Below are 19,861 nucleotides of genomic sequence, written 5' to 3'. Positions count from 1 at the left end.
CTCTTTATTCTTTTAAATGTTGTTGCTGCTAGCGTGCTTGTTCTTGCCACGGAAGGTCGACGTGTGGCGAGGCCATTTGTATGCCTCGCTACGGAGGAGCATTTCGCGCTGAGAAAATAATTATCCGCCCAGGGCGACTGCTGCTTTCATCAGTCCAAACTTATTGCGTGGTTTGTATGCATGCCAGCAGCCTAAGTGCCATTAAGTGACGGCAAGTATTTTAAGCGCATGCAGGGAGGATTTGTTAGGTGGGTGGCACAATTTAAACAGCGCAATTTAAACAGTGACCGAGGCCAATGGTCTAAAGAGCAATACAAAGGAATGTGATAACTTGAGTAAACCGACAGTGAAGCCTTTCGAAGCAGGAGGAACGAGCAGTCAGCCACTGCAGCGCTGGCCTTGGGAGCAGGCCTGGCTTGCCACCCGTGCGGGTCCTGCGCCTGCAGGGTGTAGCGTTGCGGTGACGAGGGTACGCTCATGTCGGAAAAGCCGACCGCGGGAGGTAGAGTAGAAGGGAGGCGGAGGCAAGCACAGCGGGCGGAGGTATGTCACGTCACCAGGGAAAGCGGAGCCCGTCTCCTCGGGCACGGTTGGACGCAGCGTGGGAAGCGAGTGCGGGGCCGAGTAGGAGGCGCAAGGGCGCCTGGGCAGAGGAAGCTTCGGAAGCCATAGGAAGGCCATGCTGACTCTTGGCTGAGGAGGATCTCCCATCAAGGTTCGTGTGTGCTTCGTCTACGGCCTGGATGTATGCGGACCCCTCGGCAGTCTGAAGGGAGCTCCTCCGCATCGCCTCGCCCCCGTGTTACCTCCCACGGCAGTTCGCCATCCTGCATGTGGCCAGCTAGGCCCACAACGTTTCCGCTTAACATTTGGAAAATTTGGTGTGGGCCTGGTCGCCCTGTATGAAAAACAAACTGGCCGCGTATGTGCTTGCTTCGCTGCGAACTTCGTCGAAAGACGGTATATAATCTGCGACCGACCACGCCACGTTTGATTCATTGATTGATTGATCGTGCTACGCACTTTGTAACGAATGTCTTTTCACCAAGGATCGAATCTAACATATCTGGTGTAATTCCAGCTCTGCTTTAAGGGGGCGATGCAGACAAAATACACGTTTGTTTTGTTCGAAAGGTTTGGTGCAGCACTTGTCCGACAGCAAACGTTGCTTTATTCACTGAGAAATTAATCAATTTAAGTTAAAATTTTCATTCTCCTGCCAAATCGTGTGTTCCGTGACGTCTGCCATGATGTCACAAGGACGGGTCTTCAAGCGAACGTTAGTTCTCTGTTTACTCTGAGCCACGGTGTAAGAATATTCTTACACGGTGCTCTGAGCTGAATGCCTTTTTTGCAGTTAGTCATCCTAGACGGCGCCACCATACTGCGCGGGACTGTAGTCTGCTTTTGCACCTGGCTTGTTTTTGTTGTGGTAGGTAGTAACCGTTTCGGGAAACATCGCGTATGCTCGACAGACAGGCTCACATAAGACAATGTCGCTTCCGCCAATCTGCCTGTATCGTGTGACACAACCCTAAAGCTCCAGACTGATGTATAGCAAGCATAGTGCGCGCAGTTCCAACAATAGTGCGCACTGGTACTTCTACGTCTACGAGGTACTTTCGTGACTTACATTTTTACCCACCATTCTTACTTCTATAAAATTAATATACATTACATTTAAGTGAAAATATCTCGTTGTGCAAGCTTATAAGCCCTGCTTAATTTCCGTTTGCTTTGGCCTGCCTCAGCGAGTCGCAAGATTGTGCATATGACGCCATTTGTTTTAGTGCGGGAAATGAGCACGGCCAGTTTATTTTTTCCTAATTAGATAGCTTATTTGAGCGAAGTTTACGTTAAAAGTGGTGTCAGTATTTTTCTAACGAGGCAGTATTTCGAGCGTACCGAACTTTTGTTTTGTCTGCATGGTGCCTTAAGGGCAGGGTCAACTTAAATTTTGCCCGTTACAGGTGGTACGTAGCCGTTGAGTCTACGCTATTCCCCTGTCTGCTCCTCATCAACCAGCCTTCCGATCTAGTTTACTGCCACTGTGCTACTTTTAGACTCCAGACTTCGGGAAGCCGATTATTTTCGTCGCATTGATTTGGACGGATCTATACAATCTCACAGTTCCAACCAAATTGGGCGGAATCGTTTGTTTCCTCTCCGCACGCCACGAATACCCCATGACTTTGCGTGTTCCCTAAGCCCTTCGATCTCAAGCAACCTGTTCTGGTCTCAAAAATCAAAGCACTGCCCTTGGATTCATCCTAAAAAATTGTCTTTCATTTTCCCCACCATTTATTTGTTTCTGTCTGCATTGCTTGCTTTTTTTTTTTTGTCACCTAGGCTGTGTTAGATTCAACGGTGTTCTTTACATATTGCATCGTGAACCTTCTCGATTTTCTGACCAACTGCGGGTCTACACTTTTCATGTACCTAAACACTTTATCTGTCCGCTTACGTGGATCCATTCTCAGAATCTCTCATCAAAAAAATTGGGCCCATCTCCCCGCGATGGGGACTCGAGTAAATGCGTCGCATAGGGGGTGGGTGTATTGCGTTAACGTTTAGTGTTTGAGGAGTTGGTGGTAGTGAATGCGTTGTATCAGCAGCTTCTTGACGTAGTTTGAATGAGTGAAGGATATAAGGCGCGTTCGTAGCCTCCCATTCTGTGTCGGCTTTGTGGCGCAGTGGGTAGAGCACCATGTACATTGCGTTCCGCCAGCAGGGTCGAGGGATCGAAACCAGGCGCCGGATAGTATTTTTTTTATATAGTGTAGGGGGAGGGGTGCGGACAACGACGGTGCGGACTACGACTACGGACGTCAACGCGGGTGACATCGTGAGTTAATGAAATGCTCTGCATTTAAAACATTCTGAGGTTCTCGAACTTCAAACCGCCCATACGCCACTGCACTGCTTCGTTAGAGTTGTTTTACTATGCGCGCCTAACACCAGACGGTCTTTTGCACTTTGAACAACTTCTCGCGCCCGTTGGATTGGTTTTTACGATAGTAAGCGAAAAAAGCGGCAGCCAAGAAGGACGCGTTCCAAACTGCGCAGTAAGACACCGGCACGTGCGAGATCACGCTCGCGCTGGTCTAGGTAGGCGGCACACGAGCACTGCGAAGGCGGCAAATTTGAATTGCATTGGACAAACCTCAGTTCAATTCAGCAAGAAAGGAGTGATACAGGGAGGCGAAGAGCGCGATTCACTGTAAGCGGATAGACGGTACCACAGCCTGTTATGGCGAATTACTGCTCTGCACTTGCGACAGATTTTCACTTTGAGTGGAATTTTTCCCAAATTCCTCGCGTATGCGTCATACTCGACCCCACAGCTTCTTACACCCCCCCCCCCCTTTATTACAGCTACTTTTCGCTCCGCGTTAGTTCTTAAGATGGTTTCTAAGTTCGTTTACCACACTCCCAAATATCTTTGACTGTGTATTTCGCTACGCTTGACTGGCGCTGCGTCGAGGCGGATGTAACTGCGTCTGGGACCTCAAGGTGTGGCACGAATCGCCATGCGAGTCTCACTGGCCGCAGCTTCACAAAGATCGTCCGTGTGTGCGGCCTTTCGCTATGCACAGCTTTCCGCACGGTGAGCGCTGGATTGCCAATCTCCAACGGAGGAGGAGGAATACCTTTATTATCAGAGGGGGCATGAATGCCCTGTTGGGGAAGAGAAGGGACACGAAGGAAGGGAAGGAATAATCGAGAAAAAAAAAAAACGCTGTTCAAGGTTCAATCATGGATAGCATTTTGAAGTCCATGAACATATAGTTCGCAAATTTCGGGAAGAGATATATGTGCTACGTTCACGACAGGAGTCGGTCCAGGTTATTACACCAACTTGTAGGGACCACTGGTGAGTGAGTATTCAATAACTTTCTCTAGCACTGAGGGGTCCGTTCCGAACGCGTTGTTCTTCTTCATCTGCGGGGGGAGAACCGAGGTCCAATCGTGGCTCGCGACCGGTTTTGAAGTGTGCATGCACAGTGCCATAACAAATGATATAGGTTAGGGATGCACTTCTCGTCACTATACGGGCAGCGTTGGATGTGCTAGCTGGCTCCGTGGGTGCATTTATGCACTGCATGAGGGGTTAGGGCCGTGTTAGCATAAATCTTATTAGATGCCACCTCTCCCGAGCGTGTGAGTGTCTTGAGCGGGCCCAGTACACCCACAGGGGTGGTATCTTGAAGCCTCTTGCGACTCTCTGCCTTGAATTTCCGCAGGTAAAGTTGCCAGTCTGGTCGTGGTAGGCGTTCCAATGGGGCACTGGAAACCACTGGAAGTGTGTCAAGTCTCTCCCGGGAGGCGGTGTGAGCCGCGTGGTTTCCATGCGCCCCAGACGTGTGTCCCGGGGACCAGACGATGCGGATGGCGATGCCTTTCAGTTGAAGGTCTCGGATGGCATATATTATATTCGTGGCCGTATAACTAGGTGAAAATATTCTGTTCAATGCTTTAAAGGGACCTTGCAACACTTACCATCGACTACTCGGAATGTATTTTAAGGTAAAGTCTGTTGTCCCAGCAATATCCTCCCGCAAGAATTATGAAAATCCGTTCACGATCAGCGAAACGATGAGAAATCGCGCATAATTGTTCCCTCTCAACTCGACCGCGGACAACGCGACAAAAGCTGCGCGCTCTCTCCCGTGCAGGGGGCGGCTCGCTGCGTCTTCTCCGGCGGCCTTCGATATATGACAGGCTGTGGAGTTTTCCCCTTTTCTCCCAAACGTGGAGGGATCTATTCCCGGTTTAGTGCCACAAAAAAGCAGGCACGGCTGCCTGCTCGCAAGCGCGCGCTTAGGCTGGTAGGGCGTTTTTGAAGCAATAAACGTTTGTTGTGATGTGATATGGCTGAAAGGGGAGTATTAAGTTCGGCACTCAAACTCCACGCCCACTCAAAACACACACACAAAAAAAAACGTCAAAACTGTGCTTACAGGCTCAGGCATAGAATAGGTTGGTACACAGCGCCGACAGTGGTGGATCGTCACAGGAAATACGAGAAATAAGCCGCGAAGCTCACCAGTGACAGCCAATAGGAAGCCATGGCCTCAATGACGTCATTTAGGCCATGCCAGGGGTGCATAATGAGGAACAATGAAGAGAGCGCGTTTGGTTTTTCCGCGCATTTAACAGCGATTAGCGCGCTCACCGAGTCAGGTGCACGTGTAATATTTGGCTCAGGTATTCCTGAAAGAGTAGTCTCAACGTCGCACAGGTTTACTTGCACTGCTCAAAGAGTGTTGCAGGGTCCCTTTAAGGGCGACGTGAGAATCCGTAATGATGCGAAATTTTCGGGCTGAGAGTGAGTCACTATGGTCGCGGACGGAATGGATCGACAGCGCCCATGACACCCATAAGTTCAGCTTCTTCGGCTAGGCCATATGTTTTGGAGATGAATCTCTAACGAAAGAACTCTGTTTCGAGGGTGCGTACAGTGCACGTACATGCTTGGTTTTCCGAAGCATAGCTCCTGCTGCGATTGCGTGTTGTGTGCGTGTCGTCACGCCTAAACGAGTGAGCGTGGCTGTTAAGGCCGATCTGATTCTTTTCTAGAATCACCCAGCGCCTTTCATCGCAAGCACCACTGCGTCACCGGAGTCGCGCCCTTCGATGCGGCCGCCGGACTGGCCCTTTCAACTCGTGACGAGCGCAGAAATCCGGCTTCAGTGAGCGCCGCTTGTGTTTCGTCGCGCTGCAGCAGGCCTGTCTGCTAAAGCCCGTTGCGTGACCGGCGGAGCGAGGCCTTGCGCCGGAGGCTCAGCTTTGAAGACGTCATTGAGGACTCGCTGTGGGAGCGCATTCGTGAGAGAAAAGTGGGCCAACCAGTTCAAAGCCGTTTCAGCCACACGAATTTTTTTCCTCCACTGCATTCGTCATATTGCAGGCACTTTCAACAGGTGCGCTTAAACCATGCATGCACGCAGAGAACAAGAAGTAGCAGCCGATAACGCCGAGCAGACATGAAGACGTCGCTGACCATTAGCTCTAAGCGTTTCAGCCTTTGCACCGCACGCCCAAACCTGAGAGAGCGGTCAAGAAGAAAGAAAAATTTTACAGCGTTTCATTTTCGTCAAATTGTGCGACCGCAGCCAAGCTTTCGAGCGTAAACACTGGAAAGGAAAGTTCTCAAAGGAAGCTTTAGAATACCTACACTGCATGCAGAATTGTGTCACATTGCAGGATGTTACCGCTCTTATACCTTATACTTTGCTGCTGTGAGTACGTAGATATAGGAAAAAATGACGTCAAAGAGCATGAGCACGAAGCTAAGCGATGGGAGACAATCAGAGCAGCGCTTTAAAAGCTTTATGGGCTATTTTTTGGGGCTAAGTCTCTGAACGTTGAAATACACTATCTAGTCGTTCGATATTACCGCCTTTACAAAATAATTGCGCAATTCGCCTCCAAAACCGCCCCGCGCACGTTGATGCGCCCAGGCTCCATTGAAAGCCGCGGCAAGAAACGCGTTCTAAAAGGCCAGCAATGGCGAGTGACGTCACATCGTCCAACATGGCTGCGCCCAGGCCGCCGCTTTGTAAACTACAGTATGCTAGAAGAGTACACTGTATGTAAATGGTCTATATAACATTCCCGGAATGCGCAACAACTTTACCTTGCTAGATGTGTGTCCAGTTGAACCCTAACCGACTTTCTTTCAGTTTCTGTTCTAACCCTGAAACGCAGAGCACAAACAGCACTGGGCCAAAAAGCTGTTTCAGTCCTGGATGGGAGTTTATCCGCTATACATTGCTACCCCTTCTATGTCAGGCGCAATCTATTATATCAGTAAACTCCCCTAGGAACTGTACTGCCTGCATTGCCTCATCGTCTGAGCTTAGGTGCCCTTTACAGCCATAGGCGTGCGCAGGGTTCTAAATTAAGCCCCCCCCCCCCCCCCCCTCCCCCTCGGCAACTCCCGACCTCTTCCCATGCGTAAGAATTTATAAGAAGAAATGCGTAAAAATGTATAAACTTGATATTGCCTGTTCTGAAACTCTTCTTACGCGGCTGTTTTGACCAGTGCTGCTACGCACGTTTTTTACGAGGAAAAGTAGAAAGAAGACAAGCTCCGAAATAGATGCAAACATGAAAATTCAGCGATATCGTGTTTCTCACAACAGCCTGCATGCTTTTGGTCCCTACCTCTCCAGGGCTGAAAGTAAACGGCTTTCGAAGGTAACATGAGGGTTCTTCGGCTGCCATTATCGTGAAAACACACGCGTGGTCGTACCCTTACGAAACAGGTTCGATACATTTGGCGCCCCCCCGACCCCCTGACCCCCTGGGCGCACGCCTATGCTTACAGCAATTCTCTGTTTACGTACGCCCCTTCAATGCCGAAGAACGTTACCCATAATGGTCTATCCTGAGGTTTCGAAATTTCAATGCACTTTGTTAGCACACTTTATCATCCAAGCGCCTCTATTGTCTAAATTAGTTCTGCAGCTCCCCAGCCTCTCCCCTCCTTCCGCCCCTCATCTCCTCCCGTCTCTGACGGAAGTGAACTGCCGTAGATGACCGCCAAGATGACCGGTGTGGCAGAAACGAAATTGCGACGGTTTCACAAGCACCACTCTTTTGAGTTAATAAGAATAACAAAACTTAATGCCGTTTCAATTATATGCTGAGCGCCTAATCACACGTAGGCCTATGCGGTAACTTTGTTGAGTAAATTCGCACTGGAACTCATTCCCGAGTAGTTTCAGAACGCCATGCTTTACAGAAGGGCACTGGAGAGGGTTTGCTGAAGTCTCACTTGCGGCTGGGTAGTCCATAGTGTGATTGTTTAGCGGAAGTCTCTCGCTTCCGTTCATCTCTGATGGGCGACCGAAAAGGAAAAAAAAAAACGCCGTGCTCCGTAGTGTCGTCATTCTGCAAGTTTGATTGGTTTATCTATTGATTGATTGCAGGGTTTAACGCGCCGACGCTACACTTGGACTATGAGGTGCGCCGTGCTGGAGGGCTCCGTATTAATTTTGACCGCCTGGAGGTCTTTCACTTGCGCCGAAATCTCGGCACGTCACACGGGCGTTTTCGCTTTTCGCCTCCGTGAGAAAAGCAGCCACTGTGGCCGCAATCAAACCCCCATACTCTGCATGTTTGCTGTCCTAGCTTTTAAAGTAACAATTTTCGCCATTATTGGCTTTGAATCCGGCAAGGGACGACAAGCGTCACTGGTCACCGGTAATAAACAGTAATAATTAAAACGGGGTCCTATAGGGTCTCCATATTTTGATATATAAGCTAATCGGGACTCCTGAAAAATGTTTTCTCATCAATACAGGTGTGTTTAGAGGGAAATCTTAGTTTTAAAACATAGGCGCAAGCTTGGTCTTTGTCGGCTGGTTACAGTCCCACTTTACACTCCCCTCCACCGCTGCCGCCGCCTTTCCCTGTGTCGCGTATGCTCACCACGCGGCGTCTCCACCCCACATCGCGCAATGCCTCGCGCTGTTCGCGGACCGCCTGTGGGACGCATTGAAGACGTTTTTGTCTTTACCCACAAGTGGTGTGTGTGCTTGGTCTGTGACATAAAGATGGCGCCACAGTCCTTATAATTGGACGTAGCAAATGCCCACTAAAGCTATACCGCAACATGGCATATCCCACCACAGCGCCAGCCTCGTTGTACTTCACGGGGTGGAGGGCACGTGAATGTGTTCGGGCATTTCCGGCTCCGCGCAGAGACATGCCTCGATTGGTGCCACGCAGCTGGAGCCTCCTCGGATGCCCCACGATGCGCGACCGGGCGCGGCTGCTGCTCCCGCCGCTGCTGCTGCTGCTGCTGAGCTGCTGTGCGCTGCCGACTCGGGGGAAGGAGTTGGCGACGCCGGAGATCCTGCTGGACACGGTGCATAACCTCAAGGTGTTCAAGCCCCGCGCCAAGCACTGCATCAAGAACGTCATCAGCTACCGAGACGCGCCGCCGGACAGGAGAGGTCGCTTCCACGTGCTGCTGGGCCGTACGTACCTTCCTCCTGTTCTGTAGTTACGGCAGGCGGGCATGCCGTATCCTGTGGCTGGCAATTTGCGACTTGAAATAATCTTGCCATTTCGCCTTCGACGGAAGTTGCTCTTATGCAGCGTTCGTATTACCGTAATTACCCGATTCTAACGCGCACCTTTTTTCCGGAAAAATAGGTCGAAACATCGCATGCGCGTTAGAATCGGATACGAAACCGAAACTGCCGAAACAACGGAAATTTCGTCTCGCCCATCGCCATCTCGGCCATCTCAAGATGGCGCCAAAGCTTTAGCAACGATTTTTCGGACGCGGGAAGCATAGGCGCCCAGGCTTTTCTATCGGCGTTCACACAAATCGTCAAATCGTTCCACTTGCGCACTTGATAACAGCAATGGCAGCAGCGGCTCTCGCGCGTTCAAAACGAGTGGTCGGCTGAAGCGTGCGCCTCTGGAGAAGATCGCAGGATGGGCGTGCGAGGCGTGGGCCATGATCCCTCGATCATGGTTGAACGTTCGTTATGAAGTGTGGCATCGCGAACGCGCTTGACGGCACCAAGGACGAGATGTTGTGGTCAGCGGTGAGCGACGAGGAGGGAAATGGGTGAGATTACTTCGAGAAATAAATCGCCCGTTTATCTCGCATTCGTTTTTCTTGCTCACAAAGTTCCGTGCGCGTTACAATCGGAAGTGCAAGTTTTTTTTCGGTTTTTTTGCCAGGAAAATAGGGTGCGCGTTAGAATCGGGGGCGCGTTATAATCGGGTAATTACGGTAATTGTGTTTTGCAGCTTCGTTCTGTGACAAGAGAGGAATGAACCACACGTTTTTGCTCGCTGGCTGTAGGCCGATAATACGCGCGCCTTTGAATAATGCAGTCGCTCTAAGGCGGGTAACCGTGCAGACAACGCCGACTACATCAATCGGGGTGCGTCCTGCTGCAGCCTGTTTTCTAGTAATGCTGAGATCGAACGGTTTGGAACAATGTACCCGTAAGGCTGGTGTTGCAACCGTGTCATCCCAGCGCTGACTGCAGTTGTTGCGACCGGGTGGGCCGAGCCGAGCCGAACTCTGTCGCCTCCGACATACGTGTGGTAGCGTGTATGATGAGCGAGCGGCCAGCCGCTGCTGTAGCCGGGAAGAAGTCCAGAAGCCGTAGGCTAACGTAACTGTTTACTTCATAGCGAGAGGTGAGCCGAAGCCAAAGAACAATGCCCCGACGGGCGAGGTTACCATACAGGACTCGAGCAGAGTGACAGCATGGATTCGCTGCTCTAACAGGAATGGGTTACAGCGCTTGGGCGGCTTCTATTTATACCCAAAAGCTGTAACGGTCAAAACAGCCTTCCCTCTACATTTTGCGCACTCTACGCACTTCACAGACACACACAACGCTCTTTCCAGAGTTCGTAAGCAGTCGGTAGCCTCGGCGCACGTTGAGTCCGAGAGAGGGGAGAGAGGAGGACTCCGCTGCGATCGCGGGGCCTCTGTGTCCTTGGGACGGGTCTTGACGTGCCACTGGCAACCGCCGGAGTTTGAAGCGCGTTGAAAGCGAGGCGTCTGACCCACGCTTGTCGAAACTTGAAGGTATGAGTCACCGACACGGTGGCGCCTGATTTGGAAGGCGTACGCAGTGGCTTCGCCACACAGCCGAGGAGTGATGCGGGAAAGTACGGCGGCGCGGACCGATTCGTAACACTGGATAGAGCGGGGGGCAACAGCCGTGGCTCCCTGTTCGAAGTCGAGGCCATCGCTGCTGCGCCCGTCGATAGTAGTGCGTCGGCTTGGATTTTAATGTGGTATACTTGACGAGCGTGGCCTAAGCGCCAGGGTCCGCCGCATGCAAACGTGTATGACCTGAAGCCACGGGAGGTAACTTGCCACCGCCCAAATGCGAAGTGCGTGGAAGTTCCGAACGTAAACATTAGGCAAACGCCAACGGTAGTTTTGAGGCACCGGGCGGGATGAGAGACGGGATCCATGCCGCGCTTGTCACGTGTCCAGGGTTGTGCCCATTGCTCGGCCATATTACTTTACAGCGCGCGTGGCCGCCGAATAGGAAAGTATACTGCAGTGGCTGCAGCCTAATCAAAGTTTGCAGTGCCGCGGCACCAGAAGGTTGTATCCTGGCTGCACTGCGCCTAGGGGAAACAACTTTGGCTGCGAATGTTACTCGCAGTTGAAAGGCTCGTGTCAAGAGTGCATGTGGCCCACGAGGCTACGTTGAAGCCGGGGCGTAGACGACGGCGTGTAGTTTTCTTATGGCAGTCCTAGCAGTTTGCTGGGTGGCGTTGAGAGCGTGTTCCCATGCGTGGCTTGTCGAGGGGTAGAGTACGTCCGTCGAGGTTGTCGAACCCCATGTCGGCTGCTGTGGTCGCTAGGGCAGCCGGCGTGCTGATCGCTTGGTTCCTTAAGCCTGACTCCGAGGCCTATCAAGACAGCTGGTGTGGTGGCGTGTTCCAGCTGGTCCACAACGTATTATTAGCGCATTTTCGCGCGTATAACACGCACCTGCATATAACCCGCACCCCCCCCCCCCCTTCCATCGACGAATAAAAAAATATATCCCCCGCGTATTGCCCGCACATTTTCTACATAAAAGGATAGACCAAAGCTACTATTCAAGCAACATTGCACATTTGTTTATGTAAAAGAACTAGCTGACTACGTAACTAGATGACTTGCCACATACATTTTTCAGTTGTTATATTGTTGAGCTTTGTTTGCGAAATAGGCACTGTAAATGGAATAGCGGTGGTTTAGTCGCTATTACTGCTGTAGGGGCACCACAGCCCAACGCGCATTGCGGTGAAGCTGGACCAAAGGAACTATACCTCGTATATAGTCCGCACCTCTACTTCATTCCCGAAATTTTCGCGTTTTTGGTGCGGGTTAAACGCGTGAAAATACGGTATGTTCCACTTGTCGGCAGTGGTCGCGGGAAGGTCAGTTGTTTTGGCCCTACATTACGTGGACATGAGGCGGGAGCACGTAAGAAGCCAGTTCGCTGCAGGTGTCCGCCGCCTAGCGAAAATATGTTGAATTAATAGGAGTCTCATGGCATGCGAAAGAGAAAGGAAGCATGTGGCAATGACCGCGCTCTTTCAACATCACGTGACCGAGGCGCTTCTTTGTAAATCGATTACCGTCATTTTTAAAGACTATTATCTTTCTTGGGCTACCTAAACGCGACATTTTTGGTCTGTTTGTTCCCTCGATTCAGCCGTACGTCCACTTAAAAGTTAAAGGAATTGTTGAACGAGTAGCATATACAGGGTGTCCCAGCTATCATGCACCAAGATTAAAAAAAAAAAAAGAGAAACGGCTTTACTCGGAGAAAACCTAGTGCATAATGTTTGCAGTACTGTGGAGAAGCGTACAGTATTTTTTTGGTTAAGGACACTGAACTAATTAATTGTAATTAATTATCTAACTCGAGAATTACTGTCCTGATCACTGAAGTGTCAATGAGGTACACACGACGGGCATCTAACTGCGGTATTTTCAGCGACGAACTAATTGCGTACTCATTTATTCTGGCTGATAAAGAAAACCCGCGAAATATGAAAAATACCACGTGATGGTGCTTCCGCGCGCATTGTAACGCAGCGTCCCCATTTAAATAAGCTGATTGAAAGAAACTGCTTCGCCTGTCACCCGCCTGAAGAGACAGCGCATCACCTTGATAATGGCATGCGTGGAAGGAGCAGCAACAGCAAGATTCGCGGGGCGCGTGTGCAGATAAGGCACAAACTCGGTATCGATTTCTTCTATCTTTCTTTTGTTTATTTCATTCTGGCTAACTCAGAGGGCATTGAGCCTGTTTGGGAGAATTGCTTTACGATGCGCTCGGAGGCACCGTCACGTGGTATTTTTCATACTTCGCGGGTTTTCTTTATCAGTCAGAATAAATGTGTACGCAATTAGTTCGTCGCTGAAAATGCCGCAGTTATATGCCCCTCGTGGGTACCTACAAGTGCCTCATTGACACTTTAGTGATTAGGACAGTACTTCTCGAGTTAGAAAATTAATTACCATTAATTAGTTACGGCTCATTAACAAAAAAATGCTGCCGCTTCTCCACAGTACTGCAGACATTATGCACTAGGTTTTCTTCGAGTTACGCCATTACTCTTTTTTTAAATCTTTGTGCATGATAGCTAGGCCACCCTGTATAGGCAAAGCACTTCGAAATTAAGAAATCTGGTAATACATTCTACTTGTCAACATTGTGCAGAAAGTAAAACCGTTAGGAATATTTGGCGCAGAACATAAATACATAACCGATAGTACTAACACTGTTCTAATCACGATATACGTGGGTTTGATTTTGGGGATGGCAAATAAAAAACCGTTAAGCAGTCCTTTACACAAAAATACAAAAATGGCTCATGCTCGAGCTCGAGGCAGTGGCACCCTAAGCCTAGCAGGAACAAGAGGTCCCAACAGGTGGCGCACCAGCAGTGCGAACGCTGGAGTTTCCCTGAGCCAAGAGTTGCGCGACCGCGCGCAATCTTGTTATCCGTATTGCTGGGGGAAAGCCGCCCGTCGCGAGTGTAGGAGTCTTGCCGCCACGCTTCCGACGGCGACCTACGCGCGGTGGGGGCGCTTCGGTCGTCGCCTTACGGCGGCTACCAAGGAGGTTTCTACCATAGAGGTAATATACTGATTGTTTCTACAACCTCCTTGGCAGCTACGCTGGATTCCTGCGACGTCGCTCACGCTGCTGCTGCTGCTGCTGTTCCTGGGCGGGGCGCGGTACCGCCCGCTTCGGCGTCTGCGGCGCAGCCGTATACAGTGGGGGCGAGGAGGACCTCCTTGAGTGGGGGCTTCTCTGCGCGGCAGGGATAACCGGAGTGACGTCATCACGGCGGCGCGTGGAAAAGGGTCGCGCAACTCTCAGCTCCCTGCGGGAGCTATATCAGGGATCTCTAGCGAACGCAGACCAGAGATGGGCGGCCGAAGTCTTACGGTGCCTTTACATGAAAAGCGTGGACACGCAGTGGAGGAAAAGAACCAGAAGGTTCAGAACAAAGTATATGAAACCTGGAAGTGCAGGGGAAGCGACCGAGGCAAACAAAAAAAAATGAAGTGTAAGAATCAGAGACAACGACCTGGAAAAAGGGGATGGTCGCGAAGAAGTCTTTAGTTATCTACAGGATCGGAAAGCAGGAGATCACAAGGAAAGATTCTTCTATAATACCAAAGGGAGTCATTGCTTTTTGAAGCCCGGGCGGGTTGCTTGCGGACAAAAACGCTTATCCGCGAGCCGGTACAAGAGAGAGAGAGAGAGAGAGAGAGAGAGAGAGAGAGAGAGAATAACTTTATTTCTGACGAGGCTCAGTCCTAGCGAGTGTCCGTCAGGTGAGGGAGGCGGGCCAGGTAATCCTGAGCCCTAGTGGCGGTCAGGAGCTGTAGCTCGGGCGAGGAGCTCCCAGTCGCGTATTCCCAAACCATATCCCGCAGGGGCCCAGGCCGACCACACCCCCTTCAAACAGCGACGTCACAGCGTGACGTCACTTTCTCTTCGTGCGCGACTTCATGCGACGTGGATTTTTTTTTTTTTTCGGCTGTGTCTAGCGTTCCGTCCAGACGGAACGATGTACAACTGCTAAAGTTCCGTCCAGACGGAACGGAGCTCTGCGGGTTATCCTTCCGTCCAGACATTATACAACTGAGAGCTTAGCGTTCCGCCCAGACGGAGCCGGCGTAAAATTTGTACAGTTCCGTCCAGACGAAAGCAAAAGCGGCTGATTAGACGCCATGCTCACTCTTCAGATTCAGGCGCCCACGAAACGGTCATGGGCGGATGAAAAGCGCCATGCTAAAAAGAAAGAAATTTGTCAAATTATCTATGATGGCGTTGAAATGCAGGAGCAGTCTGATATTGAAAAGGCTTTTGTGCAGCACTACGAGAGCCTATTTGCCTACAATCCCCCAAGGGAGGGATTCGAACGGTCCTTCCTAAATTTGTTACCCCGTCTTGATGAGGACATAACAGAGCAATTGGAAAGCCCCGTAAGCTTAAAGGAAGTTGATGAAGCCTAAATAATGGCAAATCTCCGGGACCCGAGGGGCTAGGTTCGGCCTTTTATAAAACGTTTAAAGCTGTCTTGACACCTGTCTTCCACAATGTTTTCAGAGTATCTTTCCAAAGAGGGGCCCTTCCCCCTACTTTCTCGAAAGCGCACACGGGGCAAGGCGTTTTGCCCCACTGCGATTTATTGTGTTTATCTTATGTCGCGGTTGTGCTTAGTCAAGCTTTTGTGAAATGTTATAGGTAGCATCCTGTTCATGCGTTCTTGGAATTTTTGCTCTGTACTGCCCTCCCTGCATGGGCCAGCATCTTGGCCTGCAGTATGAATAAATGAATGAAAATGACCCTGAACTACTTACTAGAGTCACGGGGTACAGACCAATTACCTTAACTAACACTGACTACAAGATCTTCATGAAGGTTTTAGCTAAGAGGTTCCAAGCAGTCATCAAGAATATAGTGGGCCCGCATCAAACATGCGGTATTAGGGGAAGGAGTATCTTTACTAACATCCACATAGCACGCAGTATCTTAGAAACATGTGATATGGATTTCAGAAAGGTAGCCATGTTGCAGGTAGATTTTGAAAAGGCGTTCGACAAGGTGTGTCACGGCGTCCTTTTCAAAATACTGGAACATGTAGGAATAGGCAAAACAATTCTAGACGCGGTAAAAATGGCCTACCAGCAGTGCACAACCGAATTCATTATTAACGGGAGGGAACCTGACCTCCCCTGTCGATGGGCATGCCTCGGTGCGTCAGGGCTGTGCTCTGTCGTCACTCCTGTTTGCGCTTTACCTTGAACCTTTGTGTGTAAAAATCATTCAAAGTCCTTGCGTGCAAGGTTTTTGCCTTGAATCCTCTGAGATTAAAGTAATGGCTTACGCCGATGATGTTGCCTTTTTTGTAATAACCAAGAGAGTGTTACTAATGCAATGCAAATTACGCAAGAATATTGCGATGTGACGTGTAGCGCAGTCAACCTTAAAAAGTGTGTTGGGCTTTGGCACGGCGAGTGGATCGAAACCCCGCGTATCTTTAACAGCATCTCATGGTCAACAGAACCGGCCACTTATCTCGGAGTACCCTTAGTTAGTTATCGAGATAGTAACGGGTACTGGGCTGAAAGAGCTCAGAGAATGCGCGCGCATACAGCAAAGTGGGAGGGCCGCAGCCTTTCTATCTTTGCGCGCGCAACAGCTTGTAATGTTTTCCTGATCTCAAAACTTTGTATATCATGCAGGCCCTCTCTTGCGCTCGATTCAATGTTCAAAAGTTACACCGCATTTCTGCGGTCTTTGTCTGGCAATCAACTTATGAGAGGACGAGTAGGAACAACTTGTTTAGGAAAGTTCAACGGGGAGGGCTGTCACTCCCACATCTATTCGTTAGACAACTTGTTTCCCGAAACGGATCAGGGGGATCCGTTTATACGCACCTTCTTGCAGCACACGCTCGCAAGTGCTTTACCTAACTTCATAGTGTCGTCAGCGAATGTGAGCCGTTGCTCAGTTAGTCTCTTTTTGAGAGAAGTTGTTTCCTCTGGCCGTTTTTTAATGACGCGTTTTTCTATTGAATTTTTGTCAACTGTGAACGGTAAAAAACTGTCCAGTGACCTTATCGATTGTCTGTTCCCTGAGCCGATGTTTAGATCATTGTATAAAGTTGGCTCCGGACATGACGTACTACGGAGAGTGAAGAAAATGCCAGTGCCTGGTGCTGTTAAAACCTTCTTTTTTAAACTGCATACTAATACACTCCCCGTTAAAACATGGATGTTAGAGAAGGGTTTATTTTTGCCGTGGGGTGCTGAATGTTCATTGTGTAAAAAACCAGAAAGTGTTGAACACGTATTCATCGACTGTTGGGACGCTGTTTTCTTTTGGGATGTCTTGCAACGTACCTTAAAAAAAGGCCTTCCAATCACGGCACGGGGAATCCGCTACCTTGATGTGAAAACTGGTGTTTTACCATACGATTTGTTGTGTCTTTTGGGTTTACATAGCATTTGGAGAAGCAGAACGGATGTGAGAAATGCAGACGTTAATGCAAAATCGGTGGGCAACCACTTTGTAGAGCACGTGTGTAAACTGCGCGAAGTTTTTGTTAAGCTGGAGTACGATGATGATGTGATCACTGCTATGAACGAACTAGCTGTGTTAAAAGTTCACAAAAACGTAATCGCCAGCTACGGTTTTTTTGTATTTTCCTTTCCTTCCTCAGCCCTGAGGGCTGATTGTGTAGTATTTGTTTTGTTGTGCCCAAACGGCAATAAAGAAAAAAAATTCAGATTTGGTGTAGAGGGTGCACCTCCGACAATGGCACTCTTGTACCGGGTTCGATTTCCCCTGGACGTGCTTTTTTTTTTTTGCGCGGTTGTACCAGCGTTTAGTTACAGCTAACTTCGCGCCCACTTTACAATTGACGCGGTGAGAGCAGTCGGTCTTGATTTTGCACTCAACCGGTCGGCCTTGGCTCTAGTGAGCGGTAGCGGAGCGGCCGGTAGCGGAGCTGCCTTAACAAATTGCAAACTATTTCTGTTCGAATGCATTTATTTGTGGCTTGTTTGGCTTTCATCGGGGAGATCGGGCATTTGCGATAGCTTTTTTTTAGTTAAATAAGGAGCTCTGGCTACGTCGCGTGTAGTATTAGCATGATGGGGCTTGGCTGCAACATCGGTGCGTGACGACCAAGCCTTATCAACGCCAGAATGCTAGCGGCACATGCCATTCCATTCGTTGCTATCGTGGCTTGCGTAGGGGAGACCGAGGTTTTGCGATAGCTTTTCTTGACTGAAATAAGGGGGCTGTGGTTACATCGCTTGTAGTAATAGCGTAACTGCCCCCGGATCCAAGATGGGTGCGTAAGAAACAAGCGTTACAACGGCTCAAATCTATCAACCACGACCAAAGCAAATCACTCGACAATATTCGTTGGCAGCCTCTGTTAGGGTACCAAATTCTTAGGACCTTCGTCGTCTCCTTGCGTGGTCGAAGAAAGTGCGAAGAAAGGAGCCGAAGAAAGTGCTAAGAATTTGGTACCCTAACAGAGGCTGCTGAGTGGGCGAACCTGTTTATGGTGTCTGAGACGAAGGAATCGCAGAGGCCGTGGGGACGTTGCGACGAACACATATTTATTCTAGAAAAGCATGATGATGACTAGAACAGGAACGTGCCTGTGGTGACTTCTTCTTCTTCACTTCTTCTTCTTCGCTTCTTCTTCTTCTTGGTTTTCTACATCTTCCCGCCCGCGAAATTCAATTGTAGCATCCCTCCATGGAGTACAAAAGCTGTACCGGTCTCCTGATTAACTGCCGGTCAGGTGTCTTCAGCAAACATGCCCTGACTAGGCCGTCTCTGCCTGGAAATATCTTCTCAACTTTGCACAGCTTCCAATGGGCTCGGTGTGTCTTGTCCCCTAGTAAAACTATGTCCCCTTCCTTAATCGTTGTGTTGTTTGACGACTTCAAGCTTGCGCTTCTTAATTCTGCTAGGTATTCCTGCTGCCATCTTTCCCACCACGCTGCTGTTCTTTCCCGGGAGTTCTTCCAAAAAGCTCTTAGGCATGTTTCGGCGGCTGTGGGGTATTGATGAAGTCTCTGTCTACCGCCTATGACGTCGGCCGGGGTAATAGGCAGTGGTTCGTTTGGGTCGTCGTATACATATGTGAGCGGTCTGTTGTTGAGTATCCCTTCAGCTTCCACAACGATTGTCCGGAGTTGTTCTTCTGTCATAAGCCGTCTTCCAATGGTCTTTCTGATGGCTGACTTAAAACTTCTTATCAGTCTTTCATAAAACCCGCCCCACCAGGGTGCTAACTCGGCTATGTACTTCCACTTGACCTGAAGATTCGTTGTGAATAGACGCACTTTATCGTCCTCCATCCTCAGTATTTTATTGATTTCTTTTTCCGACCTTTTGAATGATCTGGCATTATCGCTGTAGATGGTCTTGCACATGCCCCTTCTGGCCACGAATCTCCTAAAAGCGTGTATAAAGCACTCAGAGGATGTGCTCTTCATCAGCTCAAGATGTACCGCTCGCGTCACCGCACACGTGAAAATGACAATGTACATCTTTTGCTCAGTGCGTCCTTTTTCCTCTCTAGCGTACAGTGGTCCAGTGAAATCGACTCCTATGACTTCAAAAGGACTTGATTTGGTGATTCTGTCAGCTGGCAATGGTGCGATTTCCTGAGTCATCGGTCGAGCGTTGAATCTCCTGCATGTAATGCATCTCCTAATGATCATTCGGACTAACTGTCGGCCTTGAACTACCCAAAACTTTGTTCGTAATCTGGTCAACGTTACACAGACGCCGCCGTGCATTGTCTGATGATGCACATGTCGTACCAAAAGCTCAGAAAGCTTACTGTTTTTCGGCAGTACAATTGGGTGTTTCTCGTCGAAACTCATGTCGCTTCGCTCCAGCCGTCCTTTCACTCTGATTACACCTTGAGTGTCCGTGAAAATTCCGATTCCATGTAATTGGGATGCGTCTTTCCTTTCTGTCGCGCCGTTCCTGACCGTCTCGCCTGGATGCATGAGTTCTTCTTGCTCTTGCCTGATGAGAAATAATTCCGCTTTTTTGAGTTCTTCTGCTGTTATAGGACCTGATGTTTTATTCTTTCGTAACTTCCCAGCATAACGTAGCACCCATGCGGCGATCTTTAGTGCCTTAGTATAAGATCCGAACCTGCTCACGTCAATAACTTTTTCTTGAGTATCGCACGACGTAAGCATACAATGCTCCATGTTCGCGACCTCCTTTTCTTCCATATTGTTTATCTGCGGTTCATATGCCGGTCTCTCGCAAGATCCTATTAGCCAAACTGGACC

General features: G+C 49.6%; 1 protein-coding gene across 6 annotated transcripts in view; it reads left to right on the top strand.

Moving 5' to 3' along the window:
- Positions 1–19,861, top strand: part of LOC144159709 (uncharacterized) — a 138,414-nt gene that overhangs the window by 63,741 nt on the left and 54,812 nt on the right. For 4 of the 6 annotated variants that reach the window (XM_077691381.1, XM_077691383.1, XM_077691382.1 and 1 more), the window contains one exon: positions 8,740–8,990. In XM_077691381.1, coding sequence (XP_077547507.1) covers positions 8,740–8,990 — 251 coding nt within the window. Of the gene's footprint in view, positions 1–5,580; positions 5,694–8,712; positions 8,991–19,861 lie in introns of all 6 variants that reach the window. The other 2 variants (XM_077691384.1, XM_077691380.1) reach the window with 2 other exon arrangements.

The sequence above is a fragment of the Haemaphysalis longicornis genome, unplaced genomic scaffold, assembly GCF_048455015.1.
Source record: "Haemaphysalis longicornis isolate Haplotype H1 unplaced genomic scaffold, Haemaphysalis longicornis Haplotype H1 scaffold_10, whole genome shotgun sequence".
Classification (NCBI taxonomy): domain Eukaryota; kingdom Metazoa; phylum Arthropoda; class Arachnida; order Ixodida; family Ixodidae; genus Haemaphysalis; species Haemaphysalis longicornis.
This window is presented reverse-complemented; position numbering and strand designations above follow the sequence as displayed.